The sequence below is a fragment of the Heloderma suspectum genome, chromosome 2 (assembly GCF_057233095.1).
Source record: "Heloderma suspectum isolate Gila_16-S chromosome 2, 16-S_ref, whole genome shotgun sequence".
NCBI classification, from domain to species: domain Eukaryota; kingdom Metazoa; phylum Chordata; class Lepidosauria; order Squamata; family Helodermatidae; genus Heloderma; species Heloderma suspectum.
The window spans coordinates 183,057,597-183,085,131 of NC_139459.1; the positions used below are offsets into that span (position 1 = coordinate 183,057,597).

General features: G+C 46.8%; 1 protein-coding gene across 2 annotated transcripts in view; it reads left to right on the plus strand.

Moving 5' to 3' along the window:
* The window catches only part of PIP4K2C (phosphatidylinositol-5-phosphate 4-kinase type 2 gamma), a 44,546-nt gene that overhangs the window by 3,331 nt on the left and 13,680 nt on the right, over positions 1-27,535 (plus strand). Inside the window, exons 2-7 of one of the 2 annotated variants that reach the window (XM_084836627.1) lie at positions 7,148-7,245; positions 9,403-9,499; positions 12,535-12,678; positions 15,892-16,038; positions 23,285-23,323; positions 24,384-24,497. In XM_084836627.1, the coding sequence (XP_084692753.1) occupies positions 7,148-7,245; positions 9,403-9,499; positions 12,535-12,678; positions 15,892-16,038; positions 23,285-23,323; positions 24,384-24,497 (639 nt within the window). The remainder of the gene's footprint in view (positions 1-7,147; positions 7,246-9,402; positions 9,500-12,534; positions 12,679-15,891; positions 16,039-23,284; positions 23,324-24,383; positions 24,498-27,535) is intronic. The other variant, XM_084836628.1, reaches the window with a different exon arrangement.

Below are 27,535 nucleotides of genomic sequence, written 5' to 3' on the forward strand. Positions count from 1 at the left end.
TCCGGCCTCATTGGGGTCTGTGGTGGAATTCTCCGCCATCCCTAGCTGGAATGCATATGTGGTGGGATGACCGAGTGTATTGGGCAGTCAGTGCCCTGGTGTTTGCCCTCATCATGACAGACTGGATTGCTTGCTGAGGCAAATAGGATTGGCCTTATCTGGCATTGCAGAAGTGTTAAGAATACAATGCTCTGGTAACAGTGTTAAGCCATCTGAGTGGAAGCAGCAGTCCCTGTAGTAGATCCTGTGTCATCCTCTGTGGTGTTGAGGCTGCCCTCATTTAGGCTCTGAAAGAAGGTCACTTTCCAGGCCTCGGGTGGGAAGTGAATTAACTGACACCTGGAGGCATCACAGGCATAGAACAGTCATTGCATGTCTCTTGCATGATGTGTGCACTGGTCTTAAGCAGGAAGACTACATTCCATCATTGGCCTTTTCTTAGCTTGACTGACCCCTTTCCCTCTGATTCCAGCAGTTTTACAACCCCAATGTGCGTGTGTGGTGGGGAGCATATGTACTCTATGGCACAGCACCAGAATAATTCAGATTCCGGAAGGAAGGAAGGAGGCGGCTGGTACGTGGGCCTTGTCGCATGCCCTTCTGCCTTGCAAACTGTCTCTTATTGCTACAGGCGTAGCCTCTCGATGTACACAAAGCTGGATGCTTCCTTCCGTTTTGCCCTTCGGTCTTCCAAAATGTGACTGCTAAATTTGCATTTGTGCCTAAAAATAATTTGTACTGTGGCTGGTTTTTTCCCCCCTAAGAAACTGGATAAAATAGGTCTTGTGAAATTAAAACTGCCTTGTGTTGTCTTGGGTTCTGTTGCTTGGCCTGAATGGAAACTTTCTGGGTATACATCCTGCTAGGTGTTCCCAAATCACTATAACGTCTGATTTCAGCCTCTCTACCCTGTGTGCGTGCTCTTTTTCTGTATGGAGGTGAATGCTGGTCATAGCTATTTTTTTGCTTAGACCGCTTCCATTTAGAACTGGCTTACTGACCCACAAGCAGCGTTGGCTCATTTAGCTAGCACTGTTCTGACCCTTGCTCTATGCTGGGAAAAATACCAAAGAAACTAAATGATTATGTATGTAGCAGTTTTAAAATGCATAGCAATGTCCTAATCTTCTCGCATAGTAGCCGTTCAAAGTAGGTGGTGATTTTTGTTCCCATTAGAGCAGGGATGGGGAACCTCAGGCTGAGGGGTCAAATCGGCCCTTCTGGGGTCCCAAATCAGCCCACTGGGGTTCCTTGATTCCACCCCCTTTGGTAGTTTCCTGGCTTTTGTGCAGTTTTTTCCCTATTCTAAAGGGTTGAAATGCCTTTCCTCTGACTTAGTGACTGGAAGTAAGAGTTTTAAGCTACTGGCATTTTTTGTATTTTTGGCCCCACCCCTTTTCCTTTGGCCCCACCCACACCTGGAATGCGGCCCCTGAGAGCTTCTCCAAAATGGAATTTGGCCCTTGGTCTGAAAGAGGTTCCCCACCTCTGTGCTAGAGAAAGGGAACTGGAGCAGACTTTATCCTTTGATCACCTGGGTTCACTGGCTTTGGCAAGCCGTTGCCTCTTGGCCTTCATTCTCCGTCTGGCTTTTCAAACTGTGTCATGCACTCTCCTGAAGGTGGGCACCAAGTTCCAGGGAAGGAGAGGATGCTGCAGCAAGCTGAACCAGAGACTTTCCGCCTAGCAAGAGAGAGCAAGCATTTGATCCCTCCAAATTGCTAATCAAGAAAGCTGCAGAGAGATGAGGGACATTCCTTGGCAGCTGTTTTTAGGCTGGTTTTCAACCCATTTTCCTTCCTTCTCTTCATGGCAAGGGCATGATGCATCTGTGGGGGCGCTGAGGGGACCACAGCAAACAAATAAGCTGTAGAATCTGCAGTGTAAATATTGTCCAGATGCTTGCAGACCATGCTAAACTGAGCCCAAATCCCAAACGAGTCTCTTCACAGCTTTTCACAGCTTTTCAAGGTGGTTGTTTTATTGGAAATGTGCCAAATATTTGCATGTGCTTCTGAAAATCAGCTGGAAAACAACGTGAGCTCAAACCCATCAGAAATGGCATTTCCCTGCAAATCCAAGCCATTCCACCAGTTTCAGTCAGAATGGCTGGGCCAGTGCCAGGATTAGGTAGCATAAATGACAGCGTTAAAGGCTCACAGGAGCTCTGAGCATAAGTATAGCATTCACAGCAAACTGTGGGCAGGCTCCCTCTGGTGCCAACTCTCACACACCAACAGGATATCATGCCCTGGCAGAGCTGTTGAAGGCTCTGTTTGCTTGTTGATGCTTCTCTGCTTTCTTTTGTTGTCTCTTGATGCATAGAAGATGATCTCAGCAACCAACACTCCGGCAGCCCCAGTCCCCAAGATGGCTTCCGCAGTGAGCCCCACATTGGCAGACTCCTCTCAGTGCTTGGGGAGGATTTGATGGCTGAGTCAGACTTTCCTATGGAAGGTCTCCTGCTCCTAGGCCTCCCTGTCTTTCCTCCGGGTAGCTTCAATCTTCCTGTGGCGGGGAAGCCATGGCCCTGGAAGACGAGAGTTCCTTGGCCATAGCTAGCCTTGTGCATCACCTTCTCCACTGGGGGCGCTTTCCTCAGCAGAATCTCATTGCTATAGTCTGGGTATCTCTGTGGACACGTGATGCATTCGTCTTCCAGGTAGGGCTCTTAGAACAGGGAGGGGGGGCCCAGTCAGCATCCAGCTTCCTTTTGGAGATCTAGGCTGGCACAACAGCAGCTATCCAAGTGAAGCTCTCCTTGACCAGGCTGATGGAGGTCCCCCCCACCCCCTCATAGCCAAACTAGTAATACCTCCGTTGTACCCGGCTTTAATCAGCTTCCAGCCATGCATGACTTGCAAGGTGTGACATCCTCCACTCTGGTTAATAAAGTTTAGAGAGAACTGAAGGCTGTATGGAATCAACAGGTCCAGTGCCCTGTAAGATCCGAGCATTCCTGTTCTGGTACTGGCTGTGATCCATCTCCATCCAAGGCCCTTGAAGCAGATACCTCCTTGTGAGCAAAGAGCTGGCCATCCACATAGCTCATCTTGACACAGTGGGGCATGCCCGGACCAGAGTCTGACACGAGTCTGACACCACTGAGGAAGGAGAGCACGAAGAAAAGCCAGAGCAGCTTCAAGCAGGTGGGTGCTGCCCACAGGAGTGAAAAGCACCACCTGGGATCCCCATCTTGATCTGAACACGCCTCCCTAATACATCACAAGCTACTGACTTTGTGCGTTTGCCTCCTGGAGAGATTCGGCACTTTATCAAGGGAAAGTACAAAATGATACACTTTGGGTTGCAGTTCCTTCAGTGCGTGTTGCTCATAGAATGGGGTGTGCTTCTGTAAGGCAGGGTAGACTGGGAGAGAAAGTAACTGGCCCAAGGTATTCTGACTGAACTTCTTGCCTGGGTGGGACTTGAACCCAGATCTCCCTGCTCCAAGACTGACACCCTATTGGATGGGCCTGTCGATTACAGCACATGCAACCTGCTTCATCCACATATCTCAGAAACATCTTACAAAGAAGAAATAGTGTTTTCTCTACTTTTGCAAGATGGTAAAACGAGGGAAAAGGAGAAAAGAGGTTCTTCCCCCACTCCCCCCAGAACGTAGATCTATTTTTGTTTTTCTCTGAAGATAATTACGAAGACACACACACACCCCGAATTAACCTGAAAGCATGGAGATGCTGTTCCGCAATCAGTTACTTACCGCAAATCACGATCTCTACTTAGCTTTGCCTTTGTGGGAGGCAAAGCTAAGAGGTGTTTGCTATCACTTAAATGGAAAGTTTGAGTTTAGTATAGCGATACCTGGGAAAGCAGCCCGTGCCTTTATATTCAGTTGCTGTGCCTACCACTCCAAATATCCCCTGTCCAAAGGCCTCTGATTTCCAGAGTACCAGCCGAACAGGCTCTCAGCCACACCTCTTTGTGTATAATTTGCCTATGAACATAAGAAAAACCAAGCTGGATCAGACCAAAGGACTTTCTAGTTGGCATTTTGTTCTCACAGCGGCCAACCAGATGCCCCAATGGGCAGCCCACAAGCAGGGCATGAACACAATGTCCTGATTATTTTGCTCTTGTTCACAAATTTCTCTGCCGCGCACTGGGTCTCACAGATTGTTCACCACAGAGGAGTTGCCACAGATGGCCCAGTCCCTGTAGGCTCAATCAGTAATGTTGATTTTTCCAAGAAGCCTGAAGTGTATAAAAGCTACTAACCTGAACTGGTCCTGTTGATGGCTGACAGGAACTGGGATACTCTTGTTATTCTCAGAGAACAGTCTGAAAGCACACGGTGGAAGTGCTGCTGTTTGAAGCTAAGCTGGAGTGGCTCTCTGCCACCTGCCTTAGGAGGTTGTATGGGAACGATACGTAAGCTGCTATGAGCTCCTTGCAGGGAAAGTGGAGTAAAAATGTGAGAAGTTCGTCAATAATCACAAAATGCACTGAAGGTCATCACACTTCATTAGTCAATATAGAGTACCTACCACTTCTTTCCCATACTCACTTATGAATGTGTATTGCAATCCCAACTTTGCTTATTAGCAGGGCTGTGTGCATGCAGTGGTTCTGTGCAAGCAGAAGAAACCCACAGAATGTGGTTTTGCGTCAGCATCCCGAAGAACTGAAAATATATGCTTGGAAGTGTGCTGTTAATGCCTGTTGAGATCTCAGAAGCCAGAGAGGTGGTTGAAGAAGACTTCCTATCGTTGGGTGCAGGGCTGCAGTGTTCTCCATAGATCCTTTATAGGCAAAGCCAGAATAGTCCATCATCATCATCATTATTTTGCTGTTTAAATTATGCAAAATAAGAGAAAAAGAGCAAGTTTACTTACCTTATATAATGTGTGCACATTGCAAAATTGAGCTTTGCTCAGTGGATCGTTTGGAATTGCTCTGCTGCCCCTTTTAGCACCATGCAGAGCAGATTGTCCTTATTTCAGAGAAGTTCTGCATAGAAATGTGTGCTGAAAAGCTGAGGGAATGTCCACCTCCCAAGCACCCTGATTTTGACTGAGGGCAGCATATAAACTTAGGAGGTAACTAGTCCAAACATGGTTTTGAATCACCACCCCTGTTGCCTTGCAGTTGCCATGAACTTCCTCTAATAGACAGGTTGCTACGCTTGGTTGTACTGTGCCTCTTTGAGGGCCCTTGGCATCTCGTTTCTCTTCCAGCTTGGAAAAGAGTTCTGTAAAGGACAAAGCATGAAACCCACGTTGGGCAAACAGCTGCTAAGCTGTTGCATTACAAGTATGCCACTTGTGCACTTTATGAAATAACGAGTCCTAATGTACAAGCAGCCTTCATGTTTTTTTCGTAAACAGAAACATGGGCTGCAAAGTGCAAGCTCATGGGGTGGCTGTTAACACATCAGTGCAAGGCTGGTTTAGACTGGCCCAAACACGGCTGCTTCCTTTACAGGTGAAAGGGCTGTGGCAATTTAAAAGAGAGAAAGGAGTATGCTGAGGGGAGCAAAATGGGCCATGCTGTTTTAAAGTTCATGGAGGCTTTATACTGCGTACCATGTTCTGGATGCCCCACTTCTCTAACTCAAAAACCGGGGTGGGCAACTTGCGGCCTCCAGATGCTTTGGCCTACATCTTGCATCAGCCCTAGCCAGTGGTGAGGGATCATGGGAGAGTTGCCCACCCCTAATATACTTCCATGTTTTCATGGCTTTTGAACTGGAGGGTATTTGAAAGAAGCTGTCTGGGGAAGATGTCAGGGAGCCACAGCAAAGCCCCGCTTTGGTACCACGCCTTGGAGCTTGTTGACACAATTAAGATGCAGAGGGGATTAATTCATGGTTGTTTATCCCAGAGTTTTTCTCCCCAAGTAAGTCCTGTCTGCACAAGAAAGGGCTGACAGAAGGATTGTGGCCAAAACAGCCTACTATTGATGTTCATGGGAACATACAGCTCACCGTGTGCTGCTTCAAGCATGAGTTTCCCCAAGAAAGGCCTTGCTGCATCAGACAAAAGATCCTCTTGGCCCAGGATTTTGTCTCCAGTGGTGGCTAGTTAGATGCTCCAGGAAAGTCTGGCAGCAGAGCACAAAGGAAAAGGTCATGCCCAGAGATGAAAATGGATTACACCCCCGTACTTTATATCTGTCTGCTTACCATTTCCTGATGATTGTCCCCAGCATCTGAGAGTCAGACATGCATTTCTTCTGACCGTGAGGTTCCATTCTTAGCTACTGTGCCTGATAGCCATTAGTAGGCCTAGCCTCCATCTGTTTTCATGACCCTTGCAACGTACTATGGAAACAAATCCCATAGGTTAATGATGTGCTGCATGAAGGAATACTTCGTTCTGTCTGTCCTGCATATGCTGCCCATCCATTTTTAAGTCCTCCTCGTCCCAAACCAGATTTCAGAGAGAAGGTTTTGTCTTCTCCCCTGAGATGCTAGTTTTCTCTGTGCAGGGATTTAAAAAAAATATGGAGGAACATTCAGTTTTGTGGGCCTCCAGCTGCTGTCTGAAGCGGCCTGTGCCGAGACACACAGGTCTTATCACTTCAGTGAGAGGGAGTCAGAGTGTTGGATCCAGACTACCAGTACAATCCTATGCATGTCTACTCAGAAGTTAGCCTCATTGAATTAAGTCAGTTATGTCTTACTGGAAATAAATGGGTTACGGTAGTCATGACTTGGTTCCCATGGAAATCAATGGAACTTAAGTTCCATTGATTTCCATGGGAACCAAGTCATGACTACCGTAACCCATTTATTTCCAGTAAGACATAACTGACTTAATTCAATGAGGAGCACTTTCCTGAGGAAGAAAGACGTAAGAATTTGTGAGGGGAGATCGTGGTGTTGGGGAGATGACACAGGGTAGGGAAAACATGCTAGACATCTAGAAAACTCTAAAACATGGAGAAAAGGTCACTCTTTTCCAAATGCAAAAACACTAGCTTGGATTCCGACTAAGCTAGTTGAACTTAACGCCTCTCAGGAGGAGTTCTGGACTACTCTGTGGGCAGGCACTCTCTTCTCAAGGCCTTGCCCAGGCTACTGGCTGAGTGAGTTGCAATGGTGGCACTGATGGGTGGCATCATGGTGGACTGAGATGGGCTTCCTTCTCTAGGAGAAGCCAATTGCTTTGTTTTCTCACTTTAGATCAATGAACTGAGCCAGGTCCCCCAGCCGGTAATGCTGCTCCCAGATGACTTCAAAGCGAATTCCAAGATTAAGGTGAACAATCATCTTTTCAACAGGTGAGGAACTGTGAAGGGCTCTAAGAACATAAAGCGGGTGGCCTTCCTAGTCCAACTTTGGCCCGGACAGGTGGTTCCCCTGCAGTATCTTGGGCAGAGGTCATTCTGCCCTGCTGGTTGAGATCTGTTAATTGGAAGTGCTGGGAATTGGACCAGGCCCCTTTAGTTATGCAAAGCATATGCTCAAGTCTGCCGCATGGACACGGCTCCTCCTAATGCACATGCCCTCTCCAGCCTGGTTCCCTTCAGATGTGTGGGACTACAACCCCATCATCTGCAGGTTGGGAAGTGCTGTCCTAGTAGGTTTGTAGTTCCCATACCCTCCTATCCATTACCCTTCTCTTACGCAGTACTGCCTCTCTCCTTTTATTTATTTAAAATCTATACCATGCTTCAGCATAGCTTTACCTCCTGAGCTCTTTGGACTTTCCCTTCTTGCTTCTGTCAAACAGTGGATGACCACCTCTCACTAGCAGCCCAGATTTATGGGAGTCTCTGTTGCACCTGCAGCTCTCATGCTTCCCCCAACTCTTGTTGACTAGATTGGAGGAAAGAGTACTTGCTCCCTGGTGTTCAGAATGGCTGTATTCTGAGAAACCTTGTATATACTACCGTTGTATTTTCTACTCCAGTCATGAGGACTAGAAACCTATTATTATTATTATGAAGCAATATGTACATTGACCTGTATCTTGTTCACCCTGGTTAAATCTTTTGTTGCCTTGAATTGCTGGACAGTGTTTCTGCAGTTTCATTGGGTGCGGGGGGCGGCTTCTCCCTCCCTCCTTGAAACTGGATTATAGGCTACAAAAGGATGTGTTGTGTATTTAAACAATGCACAGTGTATGTCTTACATTTCATTTTATTTACACCAGTCTTCCCCAACTTGATGCCCTCTAGATGTTTTGAACTATAACTCCCAGCATTCCCAAATATTGGCCATACTGGCTGGGGCTGATGGGAGTTGAATTGCAAAGCATCTGGAGAGCATCAGGTTGGGGAAGGCTGATTTAGACCATGTTTGTATGGGTACTTTTCCCAGTTCAGTGCTTTAACTCCAAAACAAATGTTCAGGAAAAGGTTTTGGGAGTGGAATGGTATCATGTGGTACAGGATGAGTATTTCTGATCTCCCAAAGAAACCCTGTTTGCAATAGTGCCGAGTTATTTTTTTTAGTTTGTTTAAAATATATATATATCCCATGTCTTAGTGTAAAGGCATGTATTATTGACATTTGATTAAGGGCATCATCTACAGATGTGGGGGGGATCACATGGGATTGTGTTCAGTATTAGTCTAACTTAAGTCCCATTCATTTCAATGGATATACTTTAAATAGGACTAACATTGGATACAATCCATGATCTAGCCCTCTAGGACTATACCACTTCAGAAAGATCAGGGATTGCATGATTTGAATCCTTCATGTAAAAGTACATACTAGTACTGCTAGTACATACAAAGGTAGATATCCTCCTCCCCCAACCCGCCCCCCCCCATGCTGTCCTTTTTTCCACTCTGCCTGATATCGAATGCTTAGTATTAAAGGCAGATTGTTCTGCCTATTTGTAATGTAACCATTCCCATAATGATGGCGAATTACACCATGTGGTAGAGGAGGCTAATGGGGGGAGAATTATGGAGCATGGGCCACAGATTACTGAGTTAATGCCCAGATGGACTTGGTAGCTGTTACTTGCTAGAGCCTTGCTCACTTGGAAAGGAAGACTGGCTTTCTGATAAGGGCAACAGAAGGGCCTTTGTATTTCCAAGAATGCATTATAATGAGCTATTTCCAGTGGTGAGCTTGTTCCCCCCACAGCAGGAGAACGTAAGGCCTGGGCTGCATATCTGGCAGAATCCTAAGGTGATGGAATGGACTGTACCACTTCAGACTGCAAGGCAGAGAGAATCATTCTTTTTAAAAAAATGGGGAAAAAATCCTCCCTGCCAAAAATAGGTACAGTGGGGTGAGCTAGAAACTTCTTAACTGATGTGCTAGATTTTTCTTTTAACATAGAGGAGCATTCAGAACTGTAGTCTCCTTCCTCCGCCCCATCTGAAGTGAAATAGTCCACTCTTCCACCTCATTCTGCTGACTATGCAGATCAAACTTTGGTGTCGCGGCTAACTATATTTGCCACTCCACTCTTGCAGGGAAAACCTGCCTGGCCACTTCAAATTCAAGGAGTACTGCCCACAGGTCTTCCGTAATCTCCGCGAACGTTTCAACATTGATGACCAGGATTATCAGGTGAGTAGGCCTATCTTTCCTTTCAAACAAGCCTACATGAAACTTTATATACCCATCAGACCTAGGCATGTGATATTTTTCCATCTCTGCCATGAGAGTTTGTCCCCTCTCTCCATCCCCGCCCTCCATTTAGCTGCCACATATACTGACCAGCACAGATGTTCAGAGGATAAGGTACAAGGTTAAGGGTCTTCTCAGTGGTGGCACCCTCATTGTGGAACTTCCTTCCTGAGATGCCAACCAGGCCAAGTTTGCTCCCCACCTTATTTATTTAATTAATTTCTATACCACCTAATGTCCGAAGCTCTCTGAGAATTCTCAGAGCGCTTCAGAGAATTGGTTACGGCCTTTTTCTTTAGGGAGGCTTCTGCTGGTGCAGGAGAAGGCTAATGAACAACTGTTTTGTTGCTGGCTTTATTCGCGTTTTATATGCGTGGGATGATGCATTTGAATGCTCTCTTAAATTATGTATTGGCTAGCTTTAAATAAAGAAACATGTCCAACTTCAGTAATTTGTTTTAAGACATGTTGGGAATGCTGGTTAGCAAGCAGGGTTGAAATTCAACTCATAAATCATACTATACACTTCCAGTGGAGTTAATTTGGGGAGTTATAAATTACTCTGCTAGACATGCAATTAAGACTTCCATGTAAGGTTGCTGGACTTGCAGTAAGATCACTGGAGCCATTGGTTGCAGGTGTGTTCCCCTGAGAGAAATTGATGTCAGAGGGGGGATAAGGTCAGTGGGTTATTACCATTGGTGATATATTAGTATCTTTGTTCCTGCATATGCTTGCCTAGACACCGCTGTAGTTCAAAATGTTGCAAATAGCTGCTGTGGTATTTAGTTGTGCATGTGTTTCCAACAGGAGTTAGAGTAGGACAGGGGCTAGAAGTCCCCACTGTCTCAGGCTCACACCCCCATCCTCAATCTGAGGACAGCAGTGTTGATTCAGGGGGTAATCCTATGCCTGCTTAGACAGAAAAAAGTCCTGCAAGTCCCAGCATGTGCCACCCAGGCATTTTGGCTGGGACATGCTGGGAATTGCAGGACTTTTTTCTGTCTAAACATTCCTAGGATTGCACCCTTAATGTATAAGATTGTGGTAAGGGATTGCAACCAATCCATCCCCCCGGAGCTCTTTGAACTCTTTCTAAAACACCCAAATAAAATAAGCCTTTCTAAGGGTGGCAGGGGTGTGTCACCGGATGTCAGAGGCTGTGGATGTAAGGTCTTAGAAATGGCCTCTCATAGCTTGAGGCAATTAATGGCTAGATGGCTTCAGCACAGGCACCACTTCTAGTACATAATTCCAGCCGCCAAGGGTGGGCAACTTAGGGCTCTCCAGAGGTTTTGGCCTACAATGCCCATGATCCCTCGCCATTGGCTATGCTGGCTGTGGTTAATGGGAGTTGTAGGCCATTGGACTTCAAAGGCTTTAGGGACGGTGTGGCAGGCAGTCCCAGTGCTTGGATTTCTCAGAATGGCTACCTTTTAGATCTGGGCCTGCCAAGGTTAGCCTTGAAGCTGGAGACATGAGCCAAGGCTTACTTACTTAATTAATTTATTATTTATTTATTTCATTTCTATACTGCCCAATAGCCGAAGCTCTCTGGGCGGTTCACAAAAATTAAAACCAAACAACACACAATAAAACAATTTAAAATATATAGAACATTAAAACCACAGTATAACAATACAACCACAATAAAACCTAGCAGCAGTACAGGAGTTTAAAATACAGATTTAAAACAGCAAAGATAAAAATTTAGAAAGCTAAAATGCCTGGGAAAATAAAAAGGTCTTCACCTGGCGCCGAAAGGAGTACAATGTAGGCGCCAGGCGAACCTCACTAGGGAGCTCATTCCAGAGCCGGGGTGCCACAACAGAAAAAGCCCTCCTCCTAGTAGCCACCCGCCTCACTTCCTTTGGCAGGGGCTCACGGAGAAGGGCCGCTGATGATGATCTTAAGGTCCAGGCAGGCACATATGGGGGCAACATATTCTTTAAGTTGCTTCTTAAGCAACTTAAGAAGCAGCAACAGCCAGTGGGACTCCACTGGGTTATCAGCTGGCCAATTTTTGTAGCATTTTGAAAAGGGAAGAGCAGGCCAAATTAGCCCAGGTTCCAGTGCTTGCCAGGAGAGCGTTTGCACAGCTGGGACCAGTGTGCTAACTGCGCCTGTTCCTAGAGCTGTCTGATCTCACCTTCATCACGCATGTCCTGGCTTATGGTGATGTGCTCTGTGTGGGGCTGAAGTGAGCATAAGGGGTTCCTGCTCCATCCCCTTGCCCTAAGAGCCTTTCTAAGAGAACTGCCCCCTTGAAGAGGGCTGCCGAAGGGGCACCACCAAAGGGAATGTGACCCTCTAGGGGAGGGTCCAAAGCCAAAAAAGAAACAGCCGCACCAATTGCATTCCCAATGTGTTTCAACACTTGGTGTCGCCCCCTGGAAGAAGCAGGGGAGAGAGAATCCTCCAAAAGAATCTCCAAGACTGTTTTCCTTGATAAAGACCAAGTGTCGAAATGCACTGGGAATTCAGTTGATGCAGCTGTTTCTTTTTTGACTTTGGTTTCCAGTCTTACAGCTGGTTTGTGTGGTTTTTTGAGGGTCCAAAGCCCAGATATTTGGCTCAGATGCTTAAAGGAGTCAGCTTCTCCACCGTATCGCCTGGGGATTATGGGAGTTGCAGTACAACACATCTGGAGGGCGCCAGGTTGGGGTGCGGGTGGGGGTCTCTGGTTCCTGCCAGACTCTGTGGACAATGCCGGTCTGGGGGAACCTTTTGTCTGATTTGGTGTAAGGCAGTTTCCATATATTTTATGCATAGGCCTGTGCAGAGCCCAGGCTGGGGGGAAAAATGCCATTCTGCAACCTGATGCTCACGCAATATTGAAATCTAGCCATTATGTCTAGTTCCCTTGGCCCCCCCCCCCCCCCCGGTGTGTGGTCTGGTCTCTTTGATGAAGCAGCCATGTTGGGACTGTAGGCACAGCGCCTGGTCATCACTGGGTCATTCTCTGATTTTTTTAGGTCTCGCTGACACGCAGTCCGCCCACCTATGAGACTGAGGGTGGGGGGCGCTTCCTCCTGTCATATGACAGGACATTGGTCATAAAGGAGATCTCCAGTGAAGATGTGGCTGATATGCATAGTCTTCTGTCCCATTACCACCAGGTAAGGCAAGTTGGCAGACACAGTTCTTTCCATGGGATGATAGCCAGGTGAGATAGATATAGACTCCCCCCCGCCCCGCACACACAGCACGACTTGGATCCTAAGACAGGTTAATCAATGGAAGCTCACAAAAGGAGAGTTTCCTCTCTCCTCCTTCCCCCCTTTGCCCCGCCTCACATTGTCCAGAAATGTCCTCTACCCCACCGGAAACGTCTTTTAGGGGGACAGGTGTGGCAACAGACAAAACATTCCTTCCATGGACTTATATTAATTTATCTTAGGATCCAAGCCTCTGTGTTAAAAACAAGCAAACAAAAAGCCAGTTGTTGTGCTCAGAAAAGCCAAACTTACATTTTGCAGGTTTGCACAGTTTTCTGCTAGCCATGGACAGGGGAATAGAGCTACACAGAACAGTGAAGTCCTCCCCGCTGGCCGCTGGGAATTCTCCTCAGTTCTTCACTGACTTCTGAGATTTGAGCAGCCGCTGACACGTGTTTTCAAGCTTCTTTTCACAGCCTTATGAGCAAGAAGCTTGATTTTCAAAAGAGAAATAAACAGCTGACCTTCAGAGAATTCCGAGCACTCCACCATCTAAGAAGAATAGTATTATTTCTAAAGCACCTCATGTAGCTATGCACTCTACAACTATTCAAAACATGAGACAGAACCTCTCTGCAGCCTACTAAATTGTCCGCTTGGGCCTTGTGGTCATGTGTGGAGAGAATACACTCAGACCTGGCTACGTGGATATTACTTTGCGGGGGGGGGATGCAAGCAGCCGTGTTGGTCCATGGGGTGTGGGTGGGGGCAGTTCAGACCGTAACAGTAGTGTAATTGTTGTTGTTATTGTTCAGTCATTAAGTCATGTCCGACTCTTCGTGACCTCATGGACCACAGCACGCCAGGCCTTCCTGTCCTCCAGCTAAAATTTGCAAAGTAGTGGACAAGCATTAGAGTTCAACAGCACTCTTCTTCAGGCTCTGTTAAGCAAAAAACTGGAATTTGTGAAAAGGTCGTTGCTGACCATGATGAAACACCATAGTTTGCACTTCAGATGAAACGTAGGGGGTGTTAAGTGCCCTTAATTAGGTGAGACCGTGCTGCGTGTAGAACAGATTTCAGGCTGCAGCCAGGCATTCTTGGGTGAAGGAGCAGTGGCTGCTCTCCTTCCTGAAAATATAAAAACCAGCAGTTCTTTGGATCACTGCCCTAATCAGCACATGCAGAACCCTTGTTAGACAGAGAGGATTAAAAAAAACAACCCACAGCGGTTCCTGTATTGGCTAAGCTGGAAAAAAATTATACACGGCAAACTAGATCAGCCTTCCCCAAACTGGTGCCCTTTAGATGTGTTAGACTGTAACTCCCATAATTTCCAGGTAGCATGTGTTGTATTCCAACACATCTGGAGGGCCCTAGGTTGGAAAAGGCCTCACTAGACAGAGAAACAAGTACTGGAGATTCATTGCCTCCCACTAGGGGGCGGGCGTTAATTTGTCTGAACCATTCTGGTGAGAGATCTAGAGTGCTGTTTAACTTGGTTGTACTTTGTTGCTCAAAAAGAGCACCAGTTGTGATCCGGAGCAAGGATGGAGGTGAAGAAAGAGGGAGTTTAATGTGGAGATTTGAGTATCAGGGAGTAAGGGGAAGAAATAGTCATCGTCAGAGAGAGATAGTTAATGAGTAGGGTGCTGACATCTGTCACGCTTGGACCAACGCAAAGCCCTGACTGGCCCCATTCTCCTTTAAGTGCCCATATTTTCTTTATAACCATGAACCCTTGAAAGGTGTATTTAAAAATCTAATCTAACACTAGAGCAAATCCTGTGTTGTCATGGGGGTAGTAGTCTGAGAATGATTGGATAAAAATATGTTTGCCTGTTTCCCTTGAGACTGGAACAACTTTACGCTTTCAAAATAAATGTACTACAAATTGGCAAAGGTGAAAACAAAACAAAAAGTTTTTTTTAAAAAGATAGTTTACCATTTCTTGAAGTTTGAGGCTGAAAACATATGATGTAAGATTTTTCTCTGTCTTCTCCCTCTGGTGCCCTATCATCTCTTTAAGAACATAAGAAGAGCCCTGCTGGATCAGACCAAGGGTCCATCTCATCCAGCATTCTGTTCACACAGTGGCCAACCAGCTGTCAACCAGGAACCTGCAAGCAGGGCATGAGCACAACAGCACCCTCTCACCCAGTTCCCCAGCAACTGGTGTATATAGGCTCACTGCCTCTGGTACTGGAGGTAGCACATACCATCAAGACTTGTAGCCATTGATAGCCTTTTCCTCCAGGAATTTGTCTAACCCCCTTTTAAAGCCATCCAAACTGGTGGCCTTCACTACTCCCTGTGGTAGCGAATTCCATAGTTTAACTGTGTGATGGGTGAAGAAGTCCTTCCTTTTATCCACCCTGAATCTCCCACCAATCAGCTTCATGGGATGACCCCGAGTTCTAGTATTTTGAGAGAGGGAGAAAAATGCCTCCCTAACCACATTCTCCATACCATGCATAATTCTGTAGACCTCTATCCTCTCTCCTCACCCTCCTTTTTTCCAAGCTAAACAGTCCTCAGCTTTTCTTCCTCCCCCACCTCTATCACCAGCTGACTTTTCTTCAGTCCTTTTCCCAACATTCTGTTCCTATCCTTTCCTTGGCCCAGCACTCTTAAGAGCTCACAGGGGTAAGCGTTACTATATGTGCATGCACACACCATGTCTCATGTTACTTTACATGCACAGTATGGGCATATGCATTAACCTGCCCTTTGCCTCATCCTTCTCCCTTCTGTCTTCCCAAGCTGCCCACAGTTCGAGCTTTGAACTTTTTTGAAGTTTCAAAATTTTCTGCATGTCAAGCTTCAGTTTTTAAAAAATGAGCAAAATCGGACTGATAGATCTCTAGTAATAAGCCTTACACTACCATATTCTTATATAAGATCATCAGGATGCCTTTTGGCAAACTCATGGGATACTTCCAGATCCTGCCTTTAACTAGCTCTTGTTTACGCAAAAGGCAGGAAAGTTTGAGGTTTTGGAACTGGACTCCCACATAGAGCTCTGGTTTCTATTCCCCGATCTGCTCGCCCTTCTTTTCTGAATTCCTCTTGCTACTGTGCATGCATTCAGTCCAGCATTTTGTCTGTCTCCATCTGTTGGGCTTCTTGAGAAGTAGCAAGCGGTCCTCCTTAACCCTCTTTGTCTCCTTCCAGTACATTGTGAAGTGTCATGGGAGCACCCTCTTGCCCCAGTTCCTGGGTATGTACCGGCTCAGCGTTGACAATGAGGAGAGCTACATGCTGGTCATGAGGAACATGTTCAGCCACAGGCTCACTGTCCACCGGAAGTACGATCTGAAGGTAAAAAGGGTGTTGGAGGGCAGGTGCAGGTTGTGCCAAGTCTCTGGTCCCATTTGCCAATTTCTTGCACCATGGATGTCCGTGTACAAACCAAAGTACTTTCTGTGGGAGACAATGGGAGGCTGGGGGATGTTGACCTGGTGTTTAATGGGGTGTGGCTACCCCTGAAGGACCAGTTCCACAGCCTGGGGGTCATTTTAGACTCCCAGCTGTCCATGGAGGCTCAGGAGTCAGCTGTGAGCTGGACAGCGTTGTACCAACCCCATCTGATACAGCAGCTGTGCCCCTACCTTCCTGACCATCTGCTCCCATCGGTAGTACGTGCCCTGGTCTCCTCTCACCTAGACTACTGTAATGTGCTCTGTGTGAGGTTACTCTTGAAGACGGTTCAGAAGTTGCAGCTGGTGCAGGACATGGCAGCCCGCCTGATTAAAGGCAGCCATTGGCAGGATCACATCACTCCAGTGCTGAAGGAGTTGCAGTTGTTTTCCGGGCCCAATTCAAGGTGTTGGCATTGACCTTTAAAACCCTATATGGTTCTGGCCCAGTCTGTCTTAAGGAGAGTGTCCAACAACACCAGGGATGCCACTTAACGAGATCAGCCTCGGTAGGCTGTCTGTCTGGCCCATCAGCCAGGACAGTTAGGCTGGTGAGGACTAGGGAGAGGGCCTTTTCTGTGGTGGCCCCCACTCTGTGGAATTCCCTCCCTAGTGACCTCTGCCATGCCCCCTCTGTGATGAACTTCTGCTGGGCTTTAAAAACTTGGCTGTTCAGGCAGGCATTTGGGGTGGGTTAGGGTTTTTTAGAGTGGTGTTGTTTTGTTCAGTTGATTATGTAAATTCGTTGTATTTCGGGTTATTAGTATTGGACACAACCTAAAGTGGCCAGCCAGATGAGCGGCTAATCAATCAATTAGTCGAATGAATGAATGAATGAATGTATATCGGTCAGGGCTGTAGAACCTCTTTTAGCCCAAGAGCCAAATTCAATTTCAGAAATGCTCTTGGGGGTGATGCAAATGGTGTTGAGAGAGAAGCACTTTGGACACTAGACAGTTAAAACAACCTTTTAATAAACCCTTCTATGTAACTGGTACACTAGATTGTCCAAAGCAGGGCCAATCCCTTGCATCACTCAAGCAGATGTCTTCGCCAGCCCTGCTACCAGAGGTGATTTAAGCAGATGTGCAGGGACCGGACCAAAGACCCCGTACTTGCAAAGCGTGTGCTTCACCACCGAACAGAGGCCCTGTGGGCATCACCTGTCATACAGCAGGAGGGAACGGCGTTGAGAGAGCAGCACTTTGGGCCCTGGACAGTTGAACAACCTTTTAATAAACCCTTCTATATCAATTCTTGTTCCCCTCCACAACTGCTCTGTGACCGTTGTTCCCATTTTATAGTTAGAAAAACCGAAGAGAGAATTCCTTGCTGACAGCATTTCTCAGGAGGGAATACAAATGCACAAGGGGTGGGCCCAAAATACAAAAGATACCCCAGATACCAGCATATTGTACCTTAAAGCTCTCACTGCCAGTAGTGAAGGCTTAGGAGAGGCATTTTGACCTTTTAGAATGGGGGGTGGGGTAGGAGGAAAACCATGCAGAAGCTGGGAAACCACTAAAGGATCAGCGCCTGGAGGAAAGAGGTGGGGCCAGGGGAAGAGGGCTTGGCCATCTGGGGACCACAGGTGGGCTGGATTTGAGCCATGGGCCTGAGAGTCAACACCCCTGATGTAGGTAGTGCTTCCTTTGGCGATCCCCAGCTGCATGTTCATTTTACCAGCTTGCTTACTTCACCGCTGACTGTGAGAGGTTGTTCCTGAAGGCCTGGCTTGATCAGCCGAGTTTTTTTTTTTGGGGGGGGGGTCTGTAGAATGCTAATATGTCAGAATGATCTAGTTAGAGTGCTGGATTGTTGTCCCGGAGCTCCTACTCAGTTCCCTTACTCTGCGCGTGTTTACTTCTGTGTTCAGAAGTTCCCCATCTTGCCCCTGTGGCATGCCCAACTCTCAGAAGATGTTGATTTCCAGATCATCTCACACACACACATACACCAGCCAGCATGCCCCCTCTCTTTCATTGGGGCTGGAGGTGCAAAGCATATACGGGAGTGAGGAGCTTAAAAAGCTGCGAACCACAATGCCAAGTTGCAGCATCCTGCTTTCTCTTCTGAGAAATTTTGTTAGCAAGGGATCCTCTCTTCAGTTTCTCCATCTGTAAAATGGGAACAACTGTCACAGAGCAGTTGTGAAGGGGAACGAGAATTTATATAGAAGGGTTTATTAAAAGGTTGTTCAACTGTCCAGGGCGCAAAGTGCTGCTCTCGCAACACCGTTCCCTCCTGCTGTATGACAGGTGATGCCCACAGGGCCTCTGTTCGGTGGTGAAGCACACGCTTTGCAAGTACGGGGTCTTTGGTCTGGTCCCTGCACATCTGCTTAAATCACCTCTGGTAGCAGGGCTGGCGAAGACATCTGCTTGAGTGATGCAAGGGATTGGCCCTGCTTCGAACCATCTCTGCTTTTTAAGATGAGATATGCATGAGCTTTTGCTTGTGTACGGAACCCCATTGCTCCTCCCTTTGCATGAGCCAGGCTGCACAGGACCATAACAGACAGATCATTCAAAAGAAGCCAAAAGGATCTCGCTCTTCTGCAGAAGCCACCGCTATTGTGCGTAGCAAGTGACTCATCTGGATTAGGGGGATCTTGAGTTTGTTCTCTGGCATCAGTATAGCTGTTTGGTAAAATAACTTTCTGGGTTGCCTGAAAAAGGGTATTAAAGAAAAAAAAAAATAAAATGAGTGTTATTCCTCTGGCACCACCATCTTGAGCTGCCTGACATTTCCCTGCTCTCTTAAGACTGCCCACCATCCTTCGCTGCCCAGAACTTCCTCCCAGTGCATGGTGGTGCCGCCCCCTCTTCAGATCCCAGCTCCAGTCTCACCTCTTCTGTGGAGCCTTTGGCTTCACCAGGAGTGGGGATCCCTGGCCCTCTGAATGGCTCTTGGGTTCCAGTTCCCATCAACTCGACTGTTGGCCATGCTGGCTGGGACTGATGGGAGTCAGAGTGCATCAACCTCTTCAGGGCTGTGGGTTCCCCTCTGCTGGTTTGACTCCTTAGTTCTTGTCCCCAGCTGAAGTGAAGCCTGACACCACAATCAGATACGTGTCTACTCGCAAGTACGTCCCATTGCGTTCAATGGGGTTTACTCCTAGGTGAGTGAATATCAGAATGCAGCCTGTGTGTGTGTGTGTGTGTGTGTGTGGGAGACACTAGCTGACTGACTGTATTTGCATTTACATTGGTCCCTCACCCTTCCCTTTCCCTCCTTCCCCACCCAGCCTTGGTGCCTAAGGGTGCAATCCTATGTGTATTTAGACAGAAAAAAAAGCCCTGCAACTCACAGGAGTGAGTTGGGAGTTGTAGGATTTTTTTCTGTCCAAACATGCATAGGATTGCACCTAAATTTAGATAATAAGCTCCCTAAGACAAGGACTCTCTCTTGCTTACATTGTTTTCTAAACCACCATGTATCCTGTTGGCCCTTTCTAAATAGTGAATAGTAATAAATAGCTCTGTTTCCAAGGCAAGAGTGCTCCCCCCCCCCGATTTGTCGTTTCTAAGGTCAGAGATGACTGCTTGGCTTTGCCACGCAGAGAGTTCCCCTTGAGCTTCCTCCAGCCATCTTTACAAAGCCAATTAAGGTGTCTTTGGCTGGATTGTATCTCCTAAGAAGGGCTTCCAGTTCTGATCTGAAGACTGCAGGCAACAGAGGACCCACCCTTCCTCCCTTGGCTGTCTGGGAGCAACTCCTGCTGGCCTGCTGAACGGTTTCTGTTGCTGCACTTGAATTTCAGAGCTGTTCACAGCCCTCCTTGCATGCCCGCCCTGCAGAAAAATGGCTGATGTGTGAGCTTTAAGCTGACAGTTAAACTGGTATAGTCACTCTCTGAGAGGCCTGTGCCTCATTCCCTGCTCCCTCTTCCCTGCATGTGGCTTGCTGTAGCTATTAAAACTTCCCCTCCCTCTCTTGATACTGCAATGAAATCCCCCCTTTCCTTGGGGAATTCGTTCAGTCCATGAATGATTTCAAATGCAAGGCTGATCTGCTGTGTGTGTGTGTGTGTGTGTGCGCGCGCGCGCGCCAGAAAACTAAGCTAGGAAAATGAGATGGATCATGTCTGCCTCTCTCTCTGCTTCAGCCTGGCTACACATCATTAAAGCTGACCCAAAGCAAATTCTCCCACAGCAAGGTTATACAGATCTTTTATAGCGGCGTTAACTAGGTCCTTGTTCACAGTTACAAGTGTTTTAGGAGGTGAGGACTGGGGGAGGAATTGTATTGCAATGAGGGCCGCAGCAGAAACACAGCTTGAGCTGGAGGATCACAGCTGGAGGATCACAGCTGATGTGCATTTTATAAAGGAATGCAGTTAATAAAGTAACTTGGATATGATGTTAATCAACCCGGTGGCTGATGAAATGCTGCATTTGTATTCTTAACGTTCTACATACTCTGAAATTATTGCCTTCAGATATAAAATCTCAAGTCAATCTATCCAGGAAGGGTGGGCAGGCAGAAAGAGCATGCTGTGTGGTTGAGTCAAAGACAAGGGATTTTGGCTTCTTTGCCTTGACTCCTTGTTTCTGGTCCTCAAAATTACTTCTGCAATCATGAGGGCTAGACCGTTTGTTTTAATGGAATCTAGGTTTTTTCTTTTTTAAAGGCCTCTCAGAGATGTTGCCCACCCCGTTCTAGAATATCGTGGCCATCGAAGTGTGTTCGCATGGAAAAGAATGGAGTGGATTTTTCCCTTCTATTACAATACCTTTTTCAAGAGGGATTGGCTGGCATTTGCCTGGGATGGTTTAGCAATAGGTTATCCTATTGGGGGCCAATGGACTGGATTTAATCTGTTCGGTTGCTTCCTTATCTGATGCCAAGATTCTACTACTCATCACCTCTTCTGGCTCAGCAAAGTGCTAGGTGCTGCACAGAACGCAGAAGCAATGCAGCCCTCGGCCAGAGGGCTTAACAGCCTAAGTAAATGGGGGATACAGCAAATAGCAAGGTAGGATAAACTGGCAGCGTAGAGAAGATGAGACTGTAGGTCCGGGGTCTTGAACCTCTTTCAGCCCAAGGGCCAAATTCAATTTCAGAGAAGCTCTTGGGGACTGCATTCCAGTGGTGGGTGGGGCCAAAATTAAAAAATGCCCACACTTCGTAGCTTAGAGCTCTTCCTTCCAGTAACTCAGCCTTAGGAGAGGCATTTCGGCCTTTTAGAATTGGGGGAGGGGGAGGGATTGTGCAAAAGCTGGGAAACCACCAAATGATTGGCAGTCAGTTGAAAGGGGGCATGGCCATCTGGGGAACTCCCGAGGGCTGGATTTGACCTCCAGGAGGGCCAGATTTGGCCTGCGGGCCTGAGGTTGCAGGAAAGGCTATGAAGAAATGGGATTGAGCAAAGACATAGATGATGGAAAGAGAAGGGGAGGCATGGAGAGCATCTTGGCAGAAGGCTGGAGTGAGAGAAAAGAAACCAAAAGCAGATGGGTTGGGGGCTTCTGAGCTGGTGTTGACAGGCCCCCTCCACACTCAGACCTCACGGTATTGAGGGTGTTTTGTGTGGAGAGAAGGCACCGGGTTTGATGTAAAGCCAATCAGACTGTGGTACAACTCTTGCATTTTGTGCGATGCCAGTCAACGGTTCCCATCCTGACAGCTAAAGCACCCAAACCCACTACTTTCCTAGCAAAACTTTGGGGACTTAATGGGTGAGGTTTAGGCTCTTGATGACTACATCAAGAACTCCCTGGATAGCCTTGGGCAAGTTACACTTTCTCCCCCCTCCTCTCCCCCTCCTATGAAGTGGAAAAAAATAATTGCTTGCCTTGTAAGGGTAGAATGAGTAAGGGCTTATAATTAATTTGCACAGGAAAAGTCTTAGGCAGTGTGCTGTGTCTGCTTTTTCCATTGCGGCCCTTCAGTGCCCTCAGCCTATCTAGAAGGGGGAAAGGCTGAAATCCTTGTAAATGTGCGCTGGTGCCCTTATGGTCATTAGATGGTGGGCGACACTGTTTGTGTAGTCTCATTCCGCCCATTGTGTGGGGCCCCTAGGGGCAGGTTTTTGGCTGGAATTTGTGATAGGCTTGCTGATGGAAACAACATTGACATCGTTTCTCTCTTTTTATCTGATCAAGACAAGCTTGTAATGCATAAAAATGCAATTTTTTGCTCTTGTGATATAGAAAATCAGCCATGTATATGCAGCACTAAGGTACTCTGATAGAGACAGCTGACTTTAAGTACCACATTTTCCACCCACATTGTGATAATTTTTGGTTTCAGAGAAGCTGAGCTGATATTTATGTGAACACATGTGCTTAAGGAAGGCCACATTGGATGTCTGCTGGGGTGGCCAGATGCGTGCATTCACATCCTAGGTTGGCCAGGTGTCCTCTTTTACAAAGAGCTGTCCTCTATTTGAAGGTGTCCTCTATTTTGAAGGATTGTCCTGTCAAATTCCAGTTTAAAGATAATGAACTGTAAGAACCGGGTCACAGTATGGGGAGACGTACTGTATTTCTTTTTAAATTATAATTATTTCTAAATGTGCATGCATAAGCATATGCAAATGTTATGCAAATCCCTGCCCTCTTTTGCCTCTTTTTTTTTGGCGATGCTTCTCCTCTTGATTCATGTGGCCTCCCTATATATAACTCACCTCCACTCAAATTTAACTCCTGTCCAAGAGCTTTTCAGAGGCCTGACACCTGCTTTGATCCGAAAAAAACAACCCTTCTCCTAGAAGCCTCAGTTCTCAAAGCACCTAGCCTTCCAGGAATCCTGGCTCTCCTAGCTGTTCTTCCTCCTCCAGTTCACTCTCTTGCTGGAGAATCCTAACATCCCACACTCTTATCTGGAACATTTTCAGGAAAGGGGGAATGCTTTAGGAACCAACTGTGTGGTTTCTGCCATAGATGTGCTGTTCCTAGAATGGTCTAGGTAGCAGGCAGGAGCCCTTACGCATTGTTTCCTAGGATGTTCCAGGGATCCTCTAGGAACGTAGGCTTCTATAGCAGGAACCATAGAGCCTGTTTCTAGAGTGGTCTTATTTCTGTGCCCACAGGCTGCGCTTTTTGCACTCCTGGTTTATTGCTTGGCTTGAAAATATCTTCTGTCTGTGTTTATGAACTTGTGGTTGCTTCCTGGAACCTAATTTTGTGTTCCTGCTTTTTAAGGGCTCCCTGATATCCCGTGAAGCCAGTGATAAAGAGAAGGTAATTGGAGATTATGGCTGTCTGGTGAGAGGTGTATTTTATATAGTATACAATGTGTTATTTGGCATGGCCTAAGAGTAGATTTAAAGACTTGATATTTTTTTTTTTTAAAGCAGGGGCATCTATGCATTGACATTGCATTCCTGGCATACGTGACTCTGTTCTAGGCTGAATAGACCAGATCTTGAGCAATCCAAACAATAGGCCTGGGAAGAGGTGGAGAATATACCTTAAAGTATGAGCAAGTATGGGCATTAGCAAATATTGCAGAATTAAATGTTTTTGCTATCAAAATTATAAGGTGTCAGAAGTGTAAAACCAAGGGAAGAGGGACTGTAGCTCAATATTAGAGGACCTGCTTTGCATGCAGATTGTACCAGGTTCAATTCAAGCCATCTCCAGTTAAAGGGATCAGGTCGCAGGTAATGGGAAAGAGTTTCTGCCTGAGAGCCTCTGCCAATGAGAGCAGGCAGTAGTGGACTAGATGGACCAGTAGTTTGACTTGGTATCAGGCAGTTTCCTATGTACGTTTAAAAAAAAAAACCTGTAGAAATTGAATGTCATAGGCACAACTCTGTATGCTATGTTGTGATTCTGTGGGAGCACAGAAGAAATATGGCACTGGACGATGAATTCACCTGCTTGAGAATCTTTTAAGGCCACAATCAAGAGGTCTAGAGGAGCTTTGCTTTGTGATGTTCTCTTGGGCAGGTAGTTCAGGAATAAGGGTGTGTACTGCTCTCAAAACTGATCTTGCTGCTCCTTCCTTACTTCAATTCCAGTCTCAGTAAGAGCGGAACAGGAGTTGTTTTAGTGTTCCAAGTATTTAAATGCCACCCTATAGCCAAGTTCTCCAGGCAGCTTACAAGAAGATGAAAACAAGGTTAAAAATACATACAGTCAGTGTCCATGCGAAACCCAGCTTAGGTTTTTCGGGACTGTGTCACCACTCCTTATTTGATGCATCTGGTCCTGCCATCCAAGTCTGAATTTGGCAAGCATTTGTCTTGACTCTTGTCTCACTTCCTTTTCCTCCAAATATGTGTTTGTTCTTTTCTAGGGCAAGGAACTGCCGACCCTGAAAGACATTGACTTTCTAAACATGAACCAGAAAGTGTACATCAGTGAAGAGGCCAAGAGAGACTTCATGGAGAAGTTAAAGCGAGATGTGGAGGTATTGTGGCTCTCTGGGCCTAGGCCTGATATAGAAACAAGGACTTTTGCAGGAGCTATACAGCCATGCTTTTGAATAGGATTGCTTTTTGAACAATCTCTCCTAATGGCGAGCTTATTCTAAAGCCCACTGAGCTCTAGTGAGCTTTGCCATACTGGTGTCAAAGAGCAGAAATGATTTTGCAGGGTTGTTCTCTCCCCTCCCCAGTTCCGAAGAGTTGTGTGTAAGTATTTGTTGATGAGACTAAAAGTCTGGCCATTGTGTGGTCTCCAGCAGCCCTCAGCAAGCCCCTTGCCTCTCTGCCTCTGAGCAGGGTCCCATGCTGTGCTGGTGTGATGGGCTCACATGCAGTGTCCCTCACTCCTGAGCCACTGGGGTGACATGAGGAGCCCTGGGGCTAATGGGAAGATCAGCAGCTCCTTGCGCTGGCGGCGTCCCTCTGGAGACTGGGGTAATGTGGAGATGAGCTGCAGCATTGGTGCATGTTACTGCCTCAGTGGCACAGGAAGGTGCTACAGGGGCTCCCTTACAGGAAGCAGTGGTGCTACAGGGGCTCCCTTACCACCTGCTTCGCACGAGGTGCCTCCCCCTGACAACTCCGCCATTGCTGCTTCTTTCTCCTCCCTCCCTCTGGTCCCCAATCTTACCCTGCATTTCTGATCTATCTTTCTGCTTCCTTCTGCCCCTTCCCACTGTTTGGGCCTTGAGACAACCGTCTCCTCATCCCAGGCTTGCTCAGGGTGGGTTTAGTGGGCTTTATTCACTGCTGCATGCCATTAATGATGCAGTCCTCTGAAGTCATCGATCAGAGAGCTACCTGCTAGTCTCTTTTTTTTTTTTTTTAACCACAAGCAGGAAGTATCCCTCAGCAGGTGGAAATGTTATGCCATGGTGTGATTATTGCCAGGAAAATGAGCTGCTGGCAGTTTGTATGCTTCCACTTTCGAGACGCGGCATGTAGCGTGGGAGGAGAAAGGAGAGGGCCGGGACAAGGCATTCTCAAATTCTGTACTGAAGGGTTTTGTGGTGGAGTTGCAGTCGGTTTGAAGGTATCTGCTCTGGCTTTTGAAAAACCGAGAATAACTGCTCTGAGGTACTGATGGATGTGGACCAATTGCAAACATACCCGCATTTCAGTGTTTGTGGGGCTGGATCAAGAAGGTGGTAGGTTGGGCATTTTGCCAAGACCCAAGAGTGCCACCATTCTCACTTTGCATAGAGCATTCCAGAAGGTCAGTGGGAGAGCGACAATACTCTAACCCCCCCCCCCCCACACACACACACTCAATATCTTTTCCTAAAGATTCCTAAAATCCTGCAGTAAAATGTACAGAAGGCAAAGGGAATTGCTTCCAAAAGTGCTTCTGGACTGGTGCAGTGCTCTCGTCACTGCAGGGTTTTCAGAGCATCAAAAGCTACATTAAAAAAAAACATGTTGGGGATTTTTTAAAGACTTTCCCCACCAGTATCTGAATCGGCCAGCCACTTGCGAGTGAGAGGATGGAGATTGCTTTCAACTGTCTCCTATGATGACTGTGCTCCTATTAGGGTGTGTACAGGTGTAGATAAATGTGAGAGATGGGATGCAATCTTCTCTCCAGGATTGAGCTTGGGCGAGGCCAGTTCGCAACAGAAGCTAGCTGTGCATAATGCTTATTGTCTGGCACTGTGACATCCCAAATCCATGTTTCTTCCTTTCACTGGAGTGGCTTTCCAACTTTAAAACCCCTGCACTGATTGGCTTAAAAAAGTAAGGCACCGAATGAACTTGTAATTGTGTAATTGTACAAGTAGTGCTTTAAACAATAATTTTTTAAAAGGTGGCCAGCCCACACGAAGTGAGGGAAGAGGCAAAACTGAAGACTGAATCAGGATTCAAATCAGTGGCGAGTAGATTTGTTTGCAGGGCAGAGATGTAGGGAAGACTCCATGGGAATTAAAAACCCACACCAACTCCTGTGTTCAGGTAGTCTCTGTGTTCAGGCTGTCTCTTTATGCACTCTTCTTCTGCTTTTACCATTTTTCAGCTTCCAGGCAAGGCTGCTATCATGGCTGTATAACTTTTGCATCCATAGCTTTGAGATATAGAAACTTAAAAGTATAATCCTGAGATTCAAATACCTGTCTGATCCCAGGCTTCTGGACTTCACATTCCACCCCACCCCATTTGCCGTAATGAGACAAGAACTGAGGTTGGCTTCCAAGGCTAGAAAAGATGCTTGCAGCCAGTATCTCATCAGCGATTATATTTCCTCAGGGACTGAGTCTGCAGAATTGGAAATGCTTCTGCAGTGCAAGATCCACCCTATTAGCCTTAATGACTGTTAATAGCATGTGATAGTGGGGGATGGGGTGACTGCAGATGCTCACTGTCTTAATTGCTAGCCCAGTACACCATGCAGCCGTTTGCCTTCATCAGCTGAATCTCTCCCAAACATTCAGAGTAGGTTGGCCTTTTTTTTTTCTTTTTTTTTTGCACAACTCTCGATACCACTGCTGACCCAAATTGGGGAAATGCCAGAAAGTAACTTTCCTTGATTTCACAGAACTTGAAGCTTTTTGCATGCAGAAATCGAAGTTGCCTGGTGACAGCTCCTAGGAAAACTGTCTGAGATTTTCTTCGGCTCATGAATGCCCTTCCACTAGCTATCTGTGCGAAAGCATCTGCTTGGGATGTATTCATGTGAACAAAACAGCATTGGGTTCTTCCACAGGCATTGGCTGGAAGGAATGTCTTGCTTCGGGACTGTTCATCTTTCTCTCTCACACACACAACTACACGTTCTCTCTTTCTTTTCCTCTTCCTCCCCAAAAGGTGGGATTATCCCAGAATTCTCCTCCGTTTTCTAGAGGAGAGCTAGTAGAGCAGCCTTCCTCAACCTGGTGCCCTCCAGATGTTTTGGACTTCAACTCCCATCAGGCCCAGCCAGCATGGCCAATGGTTAGGAATGCTGGCAGTTTTAGTCCAAAACATCTGGAGGACATCTGGTTGGGGGAGGCTGTAATAGAAGCTGTGTGAGCCTCCAGTTCTAATCTTA